Source organism: Lagopus muta, chromosome Z (assembly GCF_023343835.1).
Source record: "Lagopus muta isolate bLagMut1 chromosome Z, bLagMut1 primary, whole genome shotgun sequence".
Taxonomy (NCBI): domain Eukaryota; kingdom Metazoa; phylum Chordata; class Aves; order Galliformes; family Phasianidae; genus Lagopus; species Lagopus muta.
In genome coordinates, this window is record NC_064472.1 from 56,280,767 (window position 1) to 56,294,669 (window position 13,903).

Genomic DNA, 13,903 nt, shown 5'->3' on the forward strand with positions numbered 1-13,903 from the left:
GGATGCAAGCTAAAGTAATTTTGCACTGCAAAAAAAAAAAAAAAAAGCCTTTCTTTCTGCAGGCAGAGATGGTGAAGTGAGTAGAGGTGCAGGAGATGAACCCAGAGATTTACGGCATGCTCTAAAGGAAGCTTAGCCCAGGGCATTGCTGCTGTTGCCACACATGGGGCCAGCGGCAGTGTGCCCCCACAGCTGTGTTGGCTCCCTGTGAGCACTTCTGTGCTGCCCTATGTGTGTGTGTGATGAGACACAGTCAGAAATCGCCAGTCTTACCACCTATAATGTTTTGTCCCATCCCCCCCCCCCCCTTTTTTTTTTTTATTAAATAGCCATTATACTACAAAAAATGAATAAACTAAGTCAGCTCTCAAGGGAAGCCACCAGATTTGTCAGACCTACAGATACAGCTGGAGCAAACAATCTGTCAGGCATTTGGTGTGTTTTGGGGGCTGATTTGCAGCCTGGTTTGGTTCTGGTTTTGTTGTTGTTGTTGTTGTTTTTCCCAACAGTAATTGGCAGTATCACAAACTGCATTTCTCCCCCTTAAAAACTTTGCCTCACATTGAATCCCAGACAGCGGTGGCTGTAGCCACCTGAATTCCATCCCAAGCACATCAGCCAGAGCTTAGGACCCAGAGCCCTGCTTTAGGCTTACGGGATGTGACAGCTGATGGAAAATCAATGAAGTGTGCTTCACGGAGCGTCATAATGATGCAAGATGAGGCTCAAAAAGTGCCTGCTTGCCTTTCAGGCTCGGCTGTCTGCCTTAGGTTTTAACCAGATTGTTTTAGCCCCCTTCTAGGATGAGATCAACTTGCCTATGAAAAGAAAGGACTATATTTAAAGGAAAAGCTACAGCCATGCCCATGCTGTGTCTATTGCTCTGTGTGCTGTGTTGGAGCCATTCAGGTAAGAGCAATTTCTGCTTCTTCCAAACTGAACTACAGATGTTCCAGATTTTTTTTCTGACACAGAGTTAGCTGCTCTTTGCTGGGAAGAGGCAGATACGGCTTCTTTTTGTCCTCATCTAGCACTGCCAGACCAGCAAGGCAGCGCTGTATCAGCTGCTGACTTTGCACTGCAACCTCAGTAGCAATAGAGCTTTAAGATTTATGGTGCATGGGGGTGGGGGTCACAGTTAGGAGTTAAGCAAGGAGCCAAGGCTTTGCCCTCACTGCTGTTCCGGGCAGACCTCCATCATGGGGAGCACAGTGAGATGCCCCAGATGAGCTGATGAGGTGCCCTGCCAGCCTTTCTCAGGGGGTGCGTGTCGGTGTGGCAGAGCCCCTGACCAGCCCTCCCTGTTCCTGTTCCTCTGACAAGCTGCCACCAGTATGAACTGCAGCAAGGCAGGGGGCTTCTGGCATAGGAGCAGAAGCATGGGGGCAGATGATTCTCAGTTACTTGTCTTTGTGACAACCTAATACGGAGCTCCAGAAGTTTTGCCCTCTCTCTATTCTGTGTGATAAACTCAGGAAATCTAGGCTACTGCCCATGTCTCAGTTTTTCCAAAGGCAGCATTGCTTTGTTCAGTGTTTTCTCTGAAGCTTTATCTAACTTAATCATCACAGGTGATCAAAAGAGCTCCTCAGCTATTTTTTCCCCAGGTACATTTTCCTTCTCATTAAAAACTTGTACTCTTAAACTGTTCCCCTGCATGTATTTAGTCTGCCTTATAAGAGCTCCAGTCTTGTTCTTTCTGCTCTTCTCCACAATGCCTCCCAGGAGTGTTTGCCTCCAGCTGTCACTCCAGTGGGGATGCTGGGCTTGATGCTGCAGGGCTGCCCCTCCTCAGCTGCTTGGAAGGGGCTGAAGCCACTGTGCTCTTGGGCTGGCAAAGGGGGTACAGACTCCCTGTATACAATGGGGCTGGCAAGGCATGTGTGGTGAAAGTGAGGTGGCAGCAGGGCAGAACTGTGGCTGACAGTGCAGCTGTCCTGGCACAAGGACAGTACAAGATTCCTTTTCCCCTCTGGGAACTCTGAACCAAGGTGAGATCATGCTCACCTTTCGGTGCAGCATGCGTGCCAAGGAAGAGGCAGAGTGTCAGTGGGATTGCTGTTGAGGAGAGGTGGGAGGTATCAGTTCTGAGCTGCCCTCCCCTTTATGTGCAGGGCAGTGCTGGGGGAGTCCCAGGCCTTGCAGGTGCAGACCCAGCACTGAATGCATTGCCTCCTGCTGCCAGCTGAACACCTTTCGGTTTTTGCTCCCCTGGTGCTGTAGCCTTTCCTCTCTCACTGTCAGAGAGAACTCCTTAATTATTATTATTATTATTTTTTCTCCCTGTGGTTTGCTATCTCTTTGCTAAACTCAAGAAAAGGGTTTATTTCTCAGAGCTGTGTATGGGTCACTCTCATTTGGTTTACAGGCCCTGCAGCAAGAAAATCATGCAATCCACATTAATATGTTTGGGTGGGAAGTTTCTATTCCAAAAAGGTCATATAAACAGAATCACAGCATGAGTGGGATTGGCAGGGACCTCTGGGTCCATCTGGCCCAATCCTTATTCAGCAGGAATGTCCATAGCAGCGTGCCCAGGCCCATATCCAGATGACTTTTGGAATGCTCTAAGGAGACTCCATCACCTCTGTGAAGAGTGGATGCCACCTCTGTGGCAGTGCTCCATCACCTGCATAGCACAGAAGGATCATGCTGTGTTCATGTTTGTCCCCATTGCTTTATGTCCTGTCAGTGGTACCACTGATAAGAGCCTGGCTTCAGAAAGAGAGCAAGTGAAAATCCATGGACCTGAAATGTCCATAGTTTATTGCTGTTCTTTCTGTCTATCAGCCAGGAATAACCCCACAGCAACCACCATCTCCCCATGACTTCATCTCTCCACAGTAACCCGCAGGTATTTGGAGAAGCTGGAGTGTCATTAGCCAGGATGATCTCCTTGGGCTGTGACATCCCATACCTCCTGCACGTCCTTCTCTCTTCCAGATGTGGCTGCCCTTGGTTCAGTTGTGGAGAATGAGGATGCACTCTTGAGACACTTATTTCAAGGCTATCAGAAATGGGTCCGTCCTGTGGAAAACTCCAATGACACCATCAAAGTCCTCTTTGGGTTAAAGATATCACAGCTTGTGGATGTGGTAAGTGCTGTGTCAGGCTCAATAAAGCATTGCTTCTCTGATGGAGAGCCCTGTGCCTTGCTGTGATGCCGGTTGTGCTGCAGGCCTTGGCTCCTGACACAACATCCACTGGTCAAGCCAACAAAGCACCACCTGGTGTGGAGCCAGGGTAGGACCCTCCAGCTGCCCTGGGGCTCCTTCATCTCCCAATAAAGCTGAAGGCCCCCTCCTGCCTGCAGCTCCTGTCGTTAAAGCCTTGTCACATCAGAGGCTGTCCCTGGGCCTTGCAGGATAGCAAGGTACAGGGCTGGGTATTGCTAGCCCCAGGCAAGGTCTATCCAGGCCAAAACCAGCAGGTGACTCAGGCACACAGCGGGGGCCTGGGGTGAACCAGACAACCTACGCGTGAGCTCACTGTCCCTTTCCCCTCCGTCTGTGCAGTGCATGGTGGGGTTTGCACAGGGTGGGAGGGCCAGAGCGTGCCAGATGGCAGCAGTGCTCCTCTTGCTGCAGAGGACAAGTTCTCCTTTTGTGCTTTCTTTACAAGCTTTGTCTTCTCCCTGCCTAGACTCACCTCAGGTTGGGCAGCCTGGGGATGTGAGCCGCCCTGCTTTCTGTCCTAGACCTGTCATCTTGTGCCTCAGCACCTGATTCTATGGGGGCTAAGATAGGTCCTACTGGATCATATGTGGGGGTTGTCTCCTCTGGCTGTCCTAGTATTGCAGGCCTCTCTACCTTGTGTTGCCCTAGGATGAGAAGAACCAGCTGATGACGACCAACGTGTGGCTGAAACAGGTAAATCAGATGGCCTCAGACCTTCCCATCCACTGCAAGGCTGCTGAGTGCTTTGGATGAGGGGCCGCTGCAGCCTGCCACTCTGCCCATCACCATCCATGACAAACTCAGTGCCACGTAGCCCTGCCTGAAGTTCTCTCCATTCAGCCAGTGCCCAAAGAGGAGTAGAGGCAGATATTGAGCTTTCAGGATGCAAGGTACCCTCTTTCTGGACTGCATCCCAGCTATCCCAACCCATCTATATTCTAGGGAAGCAACATCTCCTGGAACTGTGACAGTTGTTCTGGGATGCTGCCTGTGAGCTGACGGACTATCCTATCTCAGACTTAGAGGTCATCTGAGCACTCTGTCCCTTGCCCCAGCTAAGACAGTCTTCTTCTTCAGCACAAGTAAAGAGAAAAAAAAGGGTCAGCATGTTAAACCCCCCAGATTAAAATCTGTGGGATTTCTGCAAATTAGTCATAACTGTCTGTCCTGCTTCTGGAAGTAATTTACACAAGAGAAGGAAAAGCTCAAGCTGAACTGCTAGATCTCCTTCACTCCTGAGGAACATTGTATTTGGTTTAGATTACATTGCACTGGTTTATTGACCTTGTGACAATTATTTTAAGTCTCTCAGCCGTGTGAGCATCTATAGATGTGTCAGATGATCTTAGGGAGAGGACACAAAACCCAAGGCTTGCACGGAATGATTCTGTAAGGAGTAGTTCCCAGACTGCTGATGCTGGTGGAGGAGAAGTGCAGCTCAGTTTGTTTCCTCAGTTTGATGTCTACAGCCCTGCAGTGATTGAGCTCTGGGATGGTGTGAGATCCTGGATACTGAATGGGTACTATGCAATAAGATGGCCTCTCCCCTGGCCAGTTCCTCTATCCAGGACAAAAAAACTCCAGTGCCCTGGGACAGCCTTCATCCCTCTGGCTGTGTGACATCTCCATAGATGTATTAATGCATTTGGGGCAGTTCTGGTCAGACAGTCTGGTCAGGCATGTGACACCTTTTTCTTCACAACATTGACCTGATTTCGAGCCTGTGTCACCATTCACACTGTAGGAAACCAGGTTCTGCTGCAGGTTCCTCTGAGCATGCTGCAGGGCTAGAGCAATGCCACCATCTTCTCCTTGCCTCACAGGTATGAGGAGAAGAAGAAGGAAACCATTTTTTCTGATCCCTCTGCCTTAAAGCATGGATAAAAGAAAGACCTGACCAGGAAGTTGCACTGCAGACATGCCGCTCCTTTGCAGGTGTTTGGAAACCAAGCTCAGATTTTAGCCAGGGCAGCTCCCCAGGATAACTGAACACTGAGGTGTTCACACAGGTTTCTGAACTGGGCTCCTGCTGGGTGCTATTCTTTCTAGAACCTCTTCTGAGCATTCTGAGGACTCTCAGATGGGCTATCAAGGAATTGCAAAGTGCATGAATGTGCAGAGCAGAAAATAAGTGAGACATGGTCATAGGTTTTCACATATGCTGATATCCTCAGGAGGATGGGCTGAGCACTACATACCCATGGTCTGGCTCTGGTGTTCCATTCTAGGAATCACAGTCTAGGAATCTAGAATTCGCATAGTCTTAGTGTGAGCTGGTTTCGCATGCAATTCAATACTTAGAATACTGTTAGAAATTGCAAGAACAACAGCTGAGAAAAGATGCCTAAAACTAAGCAGCATTAAAATATCTTTTTGTTTTGTTTAGAGAAAAATGAAGAACACCAAAATCTTTCCAAGAACTCAGAGTTCCTTACTCTGCAGGAGCTGAGGAGGTCAGGGAAGGCTGATAGTCACCTTGGAGGTGAAGGGGGAGTCAGAGATATCATTCCTATGCATGAACTTGGCTTTTCTTAGATGAACAAAGCTCAGATGAAAGGATTTTCTTCTTTTATTTTTCTTTCTTTTTCCTCTCAAATCCAAGTTCTAAAGATGCTGGAAACTGAAGTGGGCTTCCTGGCAAATGTAGAAGGTGCAAAAGAGTTCCAGTGGTTGCTGAGATTTATCTGTTGCTGGGCAAGTTGTAGAATTAATTGCTAAGCCGGGGCCCAAAGTTTCTTGACCTGGCTTCACTGGCTTAACAACCTGAGCCCAGAGGCAGGAGTTTGTCAGAGCTGGTGGAACGGGAGAATAGTGGGGAATCTGGGAAGGCAGGAAGCGGACAGGAAAAGGCCCTTTACATCTGCTGCTACAGTTCAAGTCAGCATAGCCCATGGGGAGATTCCCATTTTAAACTGTTCATCTTCAAATTCTTCATGCAGTTTATTTTCTGCTCTAGTAAGGAGACACGCAACTATTTGCCTTGCAGACATGAAAGAGCACTTTAGCTTGGAGAGAAATCAATGCAGGGCATGGGGGAGGGAGGATTGCTGCAGATAGACAGAGAATCCAGGCCTTCTGCCAGGCTTAGGAGAGCTCTACCAACCTTGCATCCGTGCATGACCTTGGGCCCTATCTTTCCTTTGCACCTGGAGGAGGAAGGCACTCTCATCTCACCTGGGTCTCTGCTGAGACTCTGGGTTGCTGTAAAGGTCTGAAATAACAAGTAGTATGGTTATGAAAGGCAGGTGGAACTGAAGCAGTAGGAGCAGGCTATATGATAGAAGAAGCAAAGAAAATTGCTTCTAGGTTTGTCCTTAGCTTATGAAGGAAATTGACGTAGGAAAGCTGATCCCTGGGGAGGTCCTAGTGTTGGAGATTGATGGAAAGTGCTTCATTATTTGCTTCATGATATTAGCCACAATCTGCAGATCTTGTTTCCACTTGCTGCCATTCTTGTGAGCAGCTGAAAAACCGTACCATGAAAGAGAACAGAGAGATGCTTCTTCACTGCACCTCAATTTCTGGGTTGTTGGTGCCACTTTGCTAGGCTCTCTCCAGGTAACAAGACACAACGGTTCAATGTGATGAAAATGGCCAGGACTCTTCTTGCTTTTTGCATTTTTTTTTTAACGTAAAAATATATCTTCAGAATTGTAACCAAATTCTTTGCAACATGATCATATTAATTTTCCTGTAATGGTATGCCAATCTTTCTCATGAAACAACGATTTGTATTGCAGGGACAGTGTAATTAAGCACATAGAGATAGATGTCATAATGTAGGCACTTCTATAAAAGATCTTGCACACTGACATTACCATTACTGAATCGCAAAATAGCTCAAGTCATCTTTGTCTCCAATCCAGCACTATAGATATTTCCCTGGAAATATCTATAGGAAAACAGACAGTACTCTCCACAAGCGCCTGCTTCGAGGCTGCCTGGATAGGCTTTTTTACGAGGCTCACCTCTGGCTGAAGGGGCAGTGCTTATGGGGATTAATGTCTTCCAGCCATGCCTGCACGACATCCATTCTGCAGCTGCTTCATCATATGCCAAGCTCTTCCCTCAGTGCTGTACAATACAGAACAACAAGGCAGATGGCGGGGGGAGGAGAAGTAATGAGGCTGCTGGGCGCTGAGCAGGCAGAGAACTGCTGATTCTTTGCAGGAATGGATGGACCACAAGCTCTCCTGGAGTCCAGAGGAATATGGTGGGATCACTGCTATCCGTGTCCCTTCTGAGTCCTTGTGGCTTCCTGACATTGTTCTGTTTGAAAAGTGAGTAGCATGTTTCTTACTCCAGGCTTAGGCTGTAGCATGGATGAGACATGCCAGCTATCATAGAGCTTGCATGCATTCTTAGAGAGCTGCTTGTGTAGGCAGTATGAATGTTGGCTTTCCTTGCATGGGACTGTGATGGCGTAGCTCTGGGGCACTCTGATCTTGGTACTGTTTCTTTCTGTCTGACTCACAGTGCTGATGGACGTTTTGAAGGGTCCCTGATGACCAAAGCCATAGTGAAATACAATGGAGTGGTGACCTGGACACCACCAGCCAGCTACAAAAGCTCCTGCACGATGGACGTAACCTTCTTCCCCTTCGACAGGCAGAACTGTTCCATGAAATTTGGATCATGGACATACGATGGCAGTATGGTGGACTTGATTCTAGTGGATGAAAATGTAGACAGGAAAGACTTCTTTGATAATGGGGAGTGGGAGATCTTAAATGCCAAAGGTATGAAAGGCAACAGGAAGGATGGGCTGTACTCTTACCCATTTGTCACTTACTCCTTTGTGTTGAGACGCCTTCCACTGTTCTACACTCTTTTCTTAATAATTCCCTGCCTAGGATTGTCTTTTCTAACTGTCCTAGTGTTTTACCTGCCCTCAGATGAAGGAGAAAAGCTCTCATTGTCCACTTCAGTTCTAGTCTCCCTCACTGTTTTCCTTTTAGTGATTGAGGAAATAATCCCTTCTTCTTCCAAAGTCATCCCTCTGATTGGTGAGTATCTACTGTTCATCATGATTTTTGTGACCCTTTCTATCATTGTGACTGTCTTTGTTATCAACGTCCACCACCGCTCCTCAGCAACCTACCATCCCATGGCTCCCTGGGTTAAAAGACTCTTCCTCCAGAAGCTGCCTCGGCTGCTCTGCATGAAGGGACATGTAGACCGTTATTCTTTCTCAGACACTGAGGAAAAGGAAACCACCTTGAAATCAAAACTCCCAGGAAAGCAGAAACACAAGCAAGCAAAAGATGGAGAGAAGATCGTGATTGCCTTTTTGGAAAAGGCAGCTGATTCCATTCGGTACATTTCCAGGCATGTCAAAAAGGAGCACTTCATCAGGCAGGTAGGTGAAGGGAGGGCAAAGAGGCATCACAGCCTCCTAGACAGCAGTAACTTCCAAGTTTTTCCTTTTCTGCATGCCCTTCTGACTGCTTCTTCCTCTTGCATTCCTCTTGCACGTGTTTTGGGAGCTTTCCCTGCTGGGTGTGTGAAAGCATGTTACTTCAAGAACAGTGTTGTGTTGTGGGACTCTCTGTTCTTCCCAGATGGAAGGGGGGCAAAGCTGGTTGTCCTGGAGGAATTCCTGTCTTAGGAGTATTTGAATAACCTGGTCTTGGTTAAGATGGGGACAGAAGCAAATCTGGAAAACCTGAGTTACCATATGCTCTGAAATTGTGTCTTTCACAACTGTTCTGGGCAAGTTTTATGGCAATCACTAGGGCTCAGTCTTGGCCTCCCATCTATTCTATGTAGTGTATGTGCCCTGTTTTGAGCTGAGGCCTTCATGGCTTGCACTAACAGAAGTTCATTTTAGACACTCTTCTCCTCCATCTTTCTCCTCCCAGCAATTCACCTGGCTATTAACATTGCAAATTTTAGAAGTTAGTTAAGTAATGCGTCCATAAACAGTGCACCTCACATAAAGGTAGGATAGAAGAAGTTCTCTTAGCACCCTCCCAGCAAAGGCCAAGGCTTTGTTTAAATTTTACTGATGACATCACAGGGTGAGGAACAGTAAACCAAATGTGCAGTATGTGAGCATGTAGTGTCCGTGACTGAAGTCTTCTCTTTGAGGCTTGAATTATTAAAAAAAAAAAAAAGTCCCTTGAATCTGTTTTATAAACAGTGCTTCCATTTATTCAGGGTTGTGCCAGTACACACAGTGCAGAGCCTCCCTCCTAAATGCATGCAGCATGAGCCAGCAGAGCACTTAGGCAAACACAAGCTGGTGGGACCACTTGTACCGCAAGAAACATCTGCGTCAGAGTGCTTTGCTACAGCCAACTCCTAGCCCTCCAAGGGAAATGCTAAAAGAAAACCTAAATCGTTATAAAGACATCTGCAGGCTTCAGTCAGCTGTAAGTTTTTACCTATGCACTTAGCTAAAATCTTTTGCACAGCCTGAAAGAAGTCTAATTATCACGTGCTTATACCATGAAAATGCTCTGGTGTCTTGAGAGACTGGCACGTATGGCTGCTGAAAAGCTGACCCATATTGGTTTCAGGCTACGGCACACTGCAGTCTGATTTTTAAAAGCAGGTTTTTTGGAGTTGAAATATGTTTAGTAATACCAACAATGTACTGGCCTCCTTGCTGTTTCTATTTGCTTTTCCTCTCTCCTTCACAGGTTGTCCAAGACTGGAAATTTGTAGCTCAAGTCCTGGATCGGATCTTCCTGTGGTTATTCCTGGTGGTGTCAGTGGTGGGTTCAGTTCTCATCTTCACCCCTGCGTTACAGATGTGGCTGAATAGCACCTTGTAGAAAACGCTCCCACACTGACATACAGCAAGCCCAATGATGTGGGATAGTGGTGCCTTTGAGACTGGTTTCTGTTCTTCAGGATGGGAAGCAGTGCAAGAGCAAGAGAAGGTGATGTTAGCAACAGGCATTGGTTACTACTTCCTGCATGTGGCTGTGACTGTTACAACCTTGGTGGAGACTGGAGAAGGGCTCGGTGAACAGCAGAATCCAAAATTGAATTGGGGATGCATAAATGAGTTATAAGTATTTTACTAGTAGTTCGGTTATAATAGAATATTATTATATTGTTATTTATATTATATTGCCGGGATTATTAGTTATACTTGGGGATAGTAGTTCTGGCACAACCATTATGTGTAATGAGCAGACGTGTCAGTTAAAATACTACTTAATTAAAGAAATTAGAGTATAGTAGCAACATTGTGCTCAGTTCTCAGTGCACAGTAGCAAGTCAGTATTCAGTTTATCTACATTACCAAGTGAAAACCACAAAGTCTTTACAGATAGCTTTTACATGTATCAGAACTGGCAGTTATATAGCATGTACATTAGAAAAAAAGCGTGAACAACTTTTAGATGGGATACCCAAAACCTCTACTCTGTGGCCATACCTTCAGGACCAGCTCAAGCACGGCAGAACTTAGAACTTAGCCCACCCACTACCAACCTCTACAGCATGCACATTTTGTCTCTCCTCTTGGCCATCAGGAAGTTGCATTATTATAATTCTGTATAGTATTCATTTTTGCCTCATGCTGTGGAAGATAATTAAAGGCTGAACAAGTGAGGGCTTTTCCCATGCTCCTCCACGTTTGGAAACTATGATTCCCGCACCTGCATGTTCACAGGTCTGGAAGATCACCTGGAGGACATCTGCTGAAGGCCCACAACCATGCTGCTCCAAGTGGCAACAAAGATCTTCCAAAGTAATTCAGTTGGAGGAGATGCAAGATCATCTGTGGCAAATGAAGCTTGTCACTGGTGCAGAAGTGTTTTTCTCCTAAGAGCTGTGGGGTGTGTTGGCTGCCAGAAGGGTACATCTTTGGTGTTGGCTTGTCCATGTTTCTCAGTCAGTTCAGAATTTCGTTGCTTTGACGCATTTAAATGGAATCCTTCTGCATTATTAGAAGAGAAAATGCACAGGTGAAGGTCTCCTCTACATTCCCTGGGACAATGCTTTGCCATCATTACATCCTTTTGAAAACTTCTCTCAGAATTTGTAGGCATTTTTGAGGCTAACAAGTGGTTGGAAATCCAATTTCTGACAACATAACTGTAAACCTGTTGCTAAAGCTTTAGTTAACCTTGAAACTTTCTAAGGGTGGAGGTCAGAAGGTGTTTAAAATATCCAAAGGTATTGATGTGTTGTATGACATGTGCACGCCAGGCTCTGTAAGTTCAGATCATCCCATCTTGTTTCATCACTGAAGTTCACTTGGGCAAACATAATCAATAAAATTGTGTTTAGTAAATGATTCTCAGAAGTGAGAACGCTCTTACATTAGTCTGAAGGTGTGCTTAACTTTTTGCTTTGCCAGTCCAATTTCTAGCCCTCATTAAAAAAACTCTGGTTTCAAATCTATTCAATGCATGATTTTGCTTGTTTTTGGAAAGTACTCATAACTTTTAACCTGTGTGCATGAGTTTGAGGAGGAAGCTTTCAGATTTGGCTATTATATTGCAGGATCCCAGAGCAGATCTATTTAGTTTAGCATATTCAGACAGGTGTCTCAGTGTAGACACTGATGTATAGATCTCACACATTAACCTGTTCTTCTTTCCATGCACTGTTCAAATCATTTTGTTACCCTGACCAGTACTGTGAAATATCCGTAGGAAAACCTATTTCCAGCAATCAAAGACTGTTGAACTCAAAAGTGATGGATTTTCCCACTGAATGTTAGTGCCAAGGGGCTGCCTATTAGTGATGGTGGATGACAGAATTCTCTTCTGTGTAAGTGCTTCAGGTACTCAGCTGGCAGATGATGCTGTCCTTACCTTGCTTCAATTCAGTTTCCAACCTGCAGACAGCAGACCTCTTTGTATTATGTGACCATATCAGACCTCAAGCTGCTTTTTCCTGTATTGTTTGGGAGGGCTCAGGTGCATGTACTGGGAGAAGTGTGAGTGCTGCACAATCCTCTTGGCTTTTGACCTCTGGTGCTCCTAGCTAGAACTGCTACATTTTTAGTCTCTCTGCCTATTATTCATGCTGACTGTTTCTGAGCTTCCCTGAATCTTATTCCCTCAGGCCCAGAAATGCATTCAGCGCATCTCACTAAAAAACACAATGTGAAAGGACATCTGTGCAGCACTCCTCCCGTTGGGTTCCTTCCTTCTGCTCCATGTGCCTGCGGATGATGACCTTTCAAATTTAAAATCTTAAAAGAAAACCCAGCCTTCTGCCTTCTCTGCCCAAAGTGTGACATCTTGATACCTGGCTCTGCTTTGCCAGGGACGCAGTGCTGCATGGCAGGACCATACGTATCTTCCATCCACCTGGAGACAAACACGCTGAATTCCTCTGGGCCTTTTCGTGAGGGAGAGTTGGAAGGATGGTCTCCCTTGGGAAGAGAATGTGATGAGCTGGCTGAGCTATCTAACTGCTTCTGGGAACAGTATTTTTAAAATAAATTCACAGATGTGAACACTCTCAGGGAAAGAAAGTTGTTCGCCGCCGGTGGTATGCTTACTGGTGGAGTATATAATCAGCCCTGGATTCACCTCCAGCCATTCTATTATTTTCACTGTCTGTATGGCCACAGGTTCAACAGCAAATGCTGGAAATCAGATGCCTTTCCTGTCAAAACAAAACATTCAGGCACAGAATGCAGCTTTCCTCTTCAAATTCTCTCCCTTTCCCCTTCCATTCTTGCTGATTAATGAGCTAGCACAGAGAGATCATTTGATAACATATCTTAACACATTGTGCTGCAAGCTCTTCAAGTGTGTTCCAGGAGTAATATTTAACTGGCAGGTTGATAAACAATGTATGTTCATACATCTGTCTGACTGTCACTACACTATTACACAATATTCAGGCAGGCTATAGAAAAAAAGATTTTCTTCTAGAAAAGAGTGGCTACATACTTCAAATACGTATTCTTGTCATGCCACTGTTGCCTCTGCCTTATATTTCAGCTTCACTGTCTTTAATATGAGCAGAAAAAGAGTAAAAATCCAATCAGGGACTTCAGAATGATTCTCTTCTGCCAAGGAACAGTACTGCCTGAAGTAAAGATTGGTGCATGGCACACTCTGAAAACATTGTACTGATACTGCACATTTAAGACAGCTTATAGCAGAGAAAACCTTTTTACTCTTGAAGCTGTTGTTTGGAATAGCAATGATGCCCTTTAAGAATCCTTAGGTACAAAACCAACAGGGACAAAATAGGCAAAGGGCCTGAGGGCGAAGTGTCCACATAGTTCAGAAACCACATTAGGTGCACAGCTACCAAGTGTTTCAGGATTAAGCTCGCTACCTGGTTACCCAAGAGAAACTCCAGCCCCAGAGTGTCCCTACAGTTGCAGAACAGGTTGCACACTCAGGACTGTTCTGACAGGAGCTTCTGAAGAGCTGTTTGGATCAAAGTGCCTACCTTTGCATAGGATTCATGATAATCTGCCTTCTTTTGACATGATATGTGTAATCTAATTTGGACCTGGTTTTGAAAACAGATAAAATCAATGCTGCCCATCCAGTTCTGTCTGTGATGAATAGCTGCCCAGGTACAATTGCTTCCCAAGTGGGCTTACAAGTGAACCTGAGCAAGAAAGTATTTTCATAGCAGCCTCTGTGGACTGGGACCATAGTCAGGCTGATGTAAGGAATGTGGTTTGCATATCCTCCTGGAACTGACCACTGATTTTAATACTCAGTACTGGGAAATAAAGGGGAATTTGGTCACAAATATGATGAATAAAATGGCTTTTAAAGATTTTGAGG

General features: G+C 45.7%; 1 protein-coding gene across 1 annotated transcript; it reads left to right on the top strand.

The window, feature by feature from the left end:
• The first annotated feature begins 775 nt into the window (after positions 1-775).
• CHRNB3 (cholinergic receptor nicotinic beta 3 subunit) lies at positions 776-11,387 on the top strand. Its single transcript, XM_048931140.1, has 6 exons — positions 776-909; positions 2,944-3,095; positions 3,825-3,869; positions 7,347-7,456; positions 7,653-8,535; positions 9,821-11,387. Exons 1-6 carry the CDS (start codon positions 861-863, stop codon positions 9,953-9,955), a joined length of 1,374 nt encoding a protein of 457 aa, XP_048787097.1. The 5' UTR covers positions 776-860; the 3' UTR covers positions 9,956-11,387.
• Positions 11,388-13,903: the final 2,516 nt, after the last annotated feature.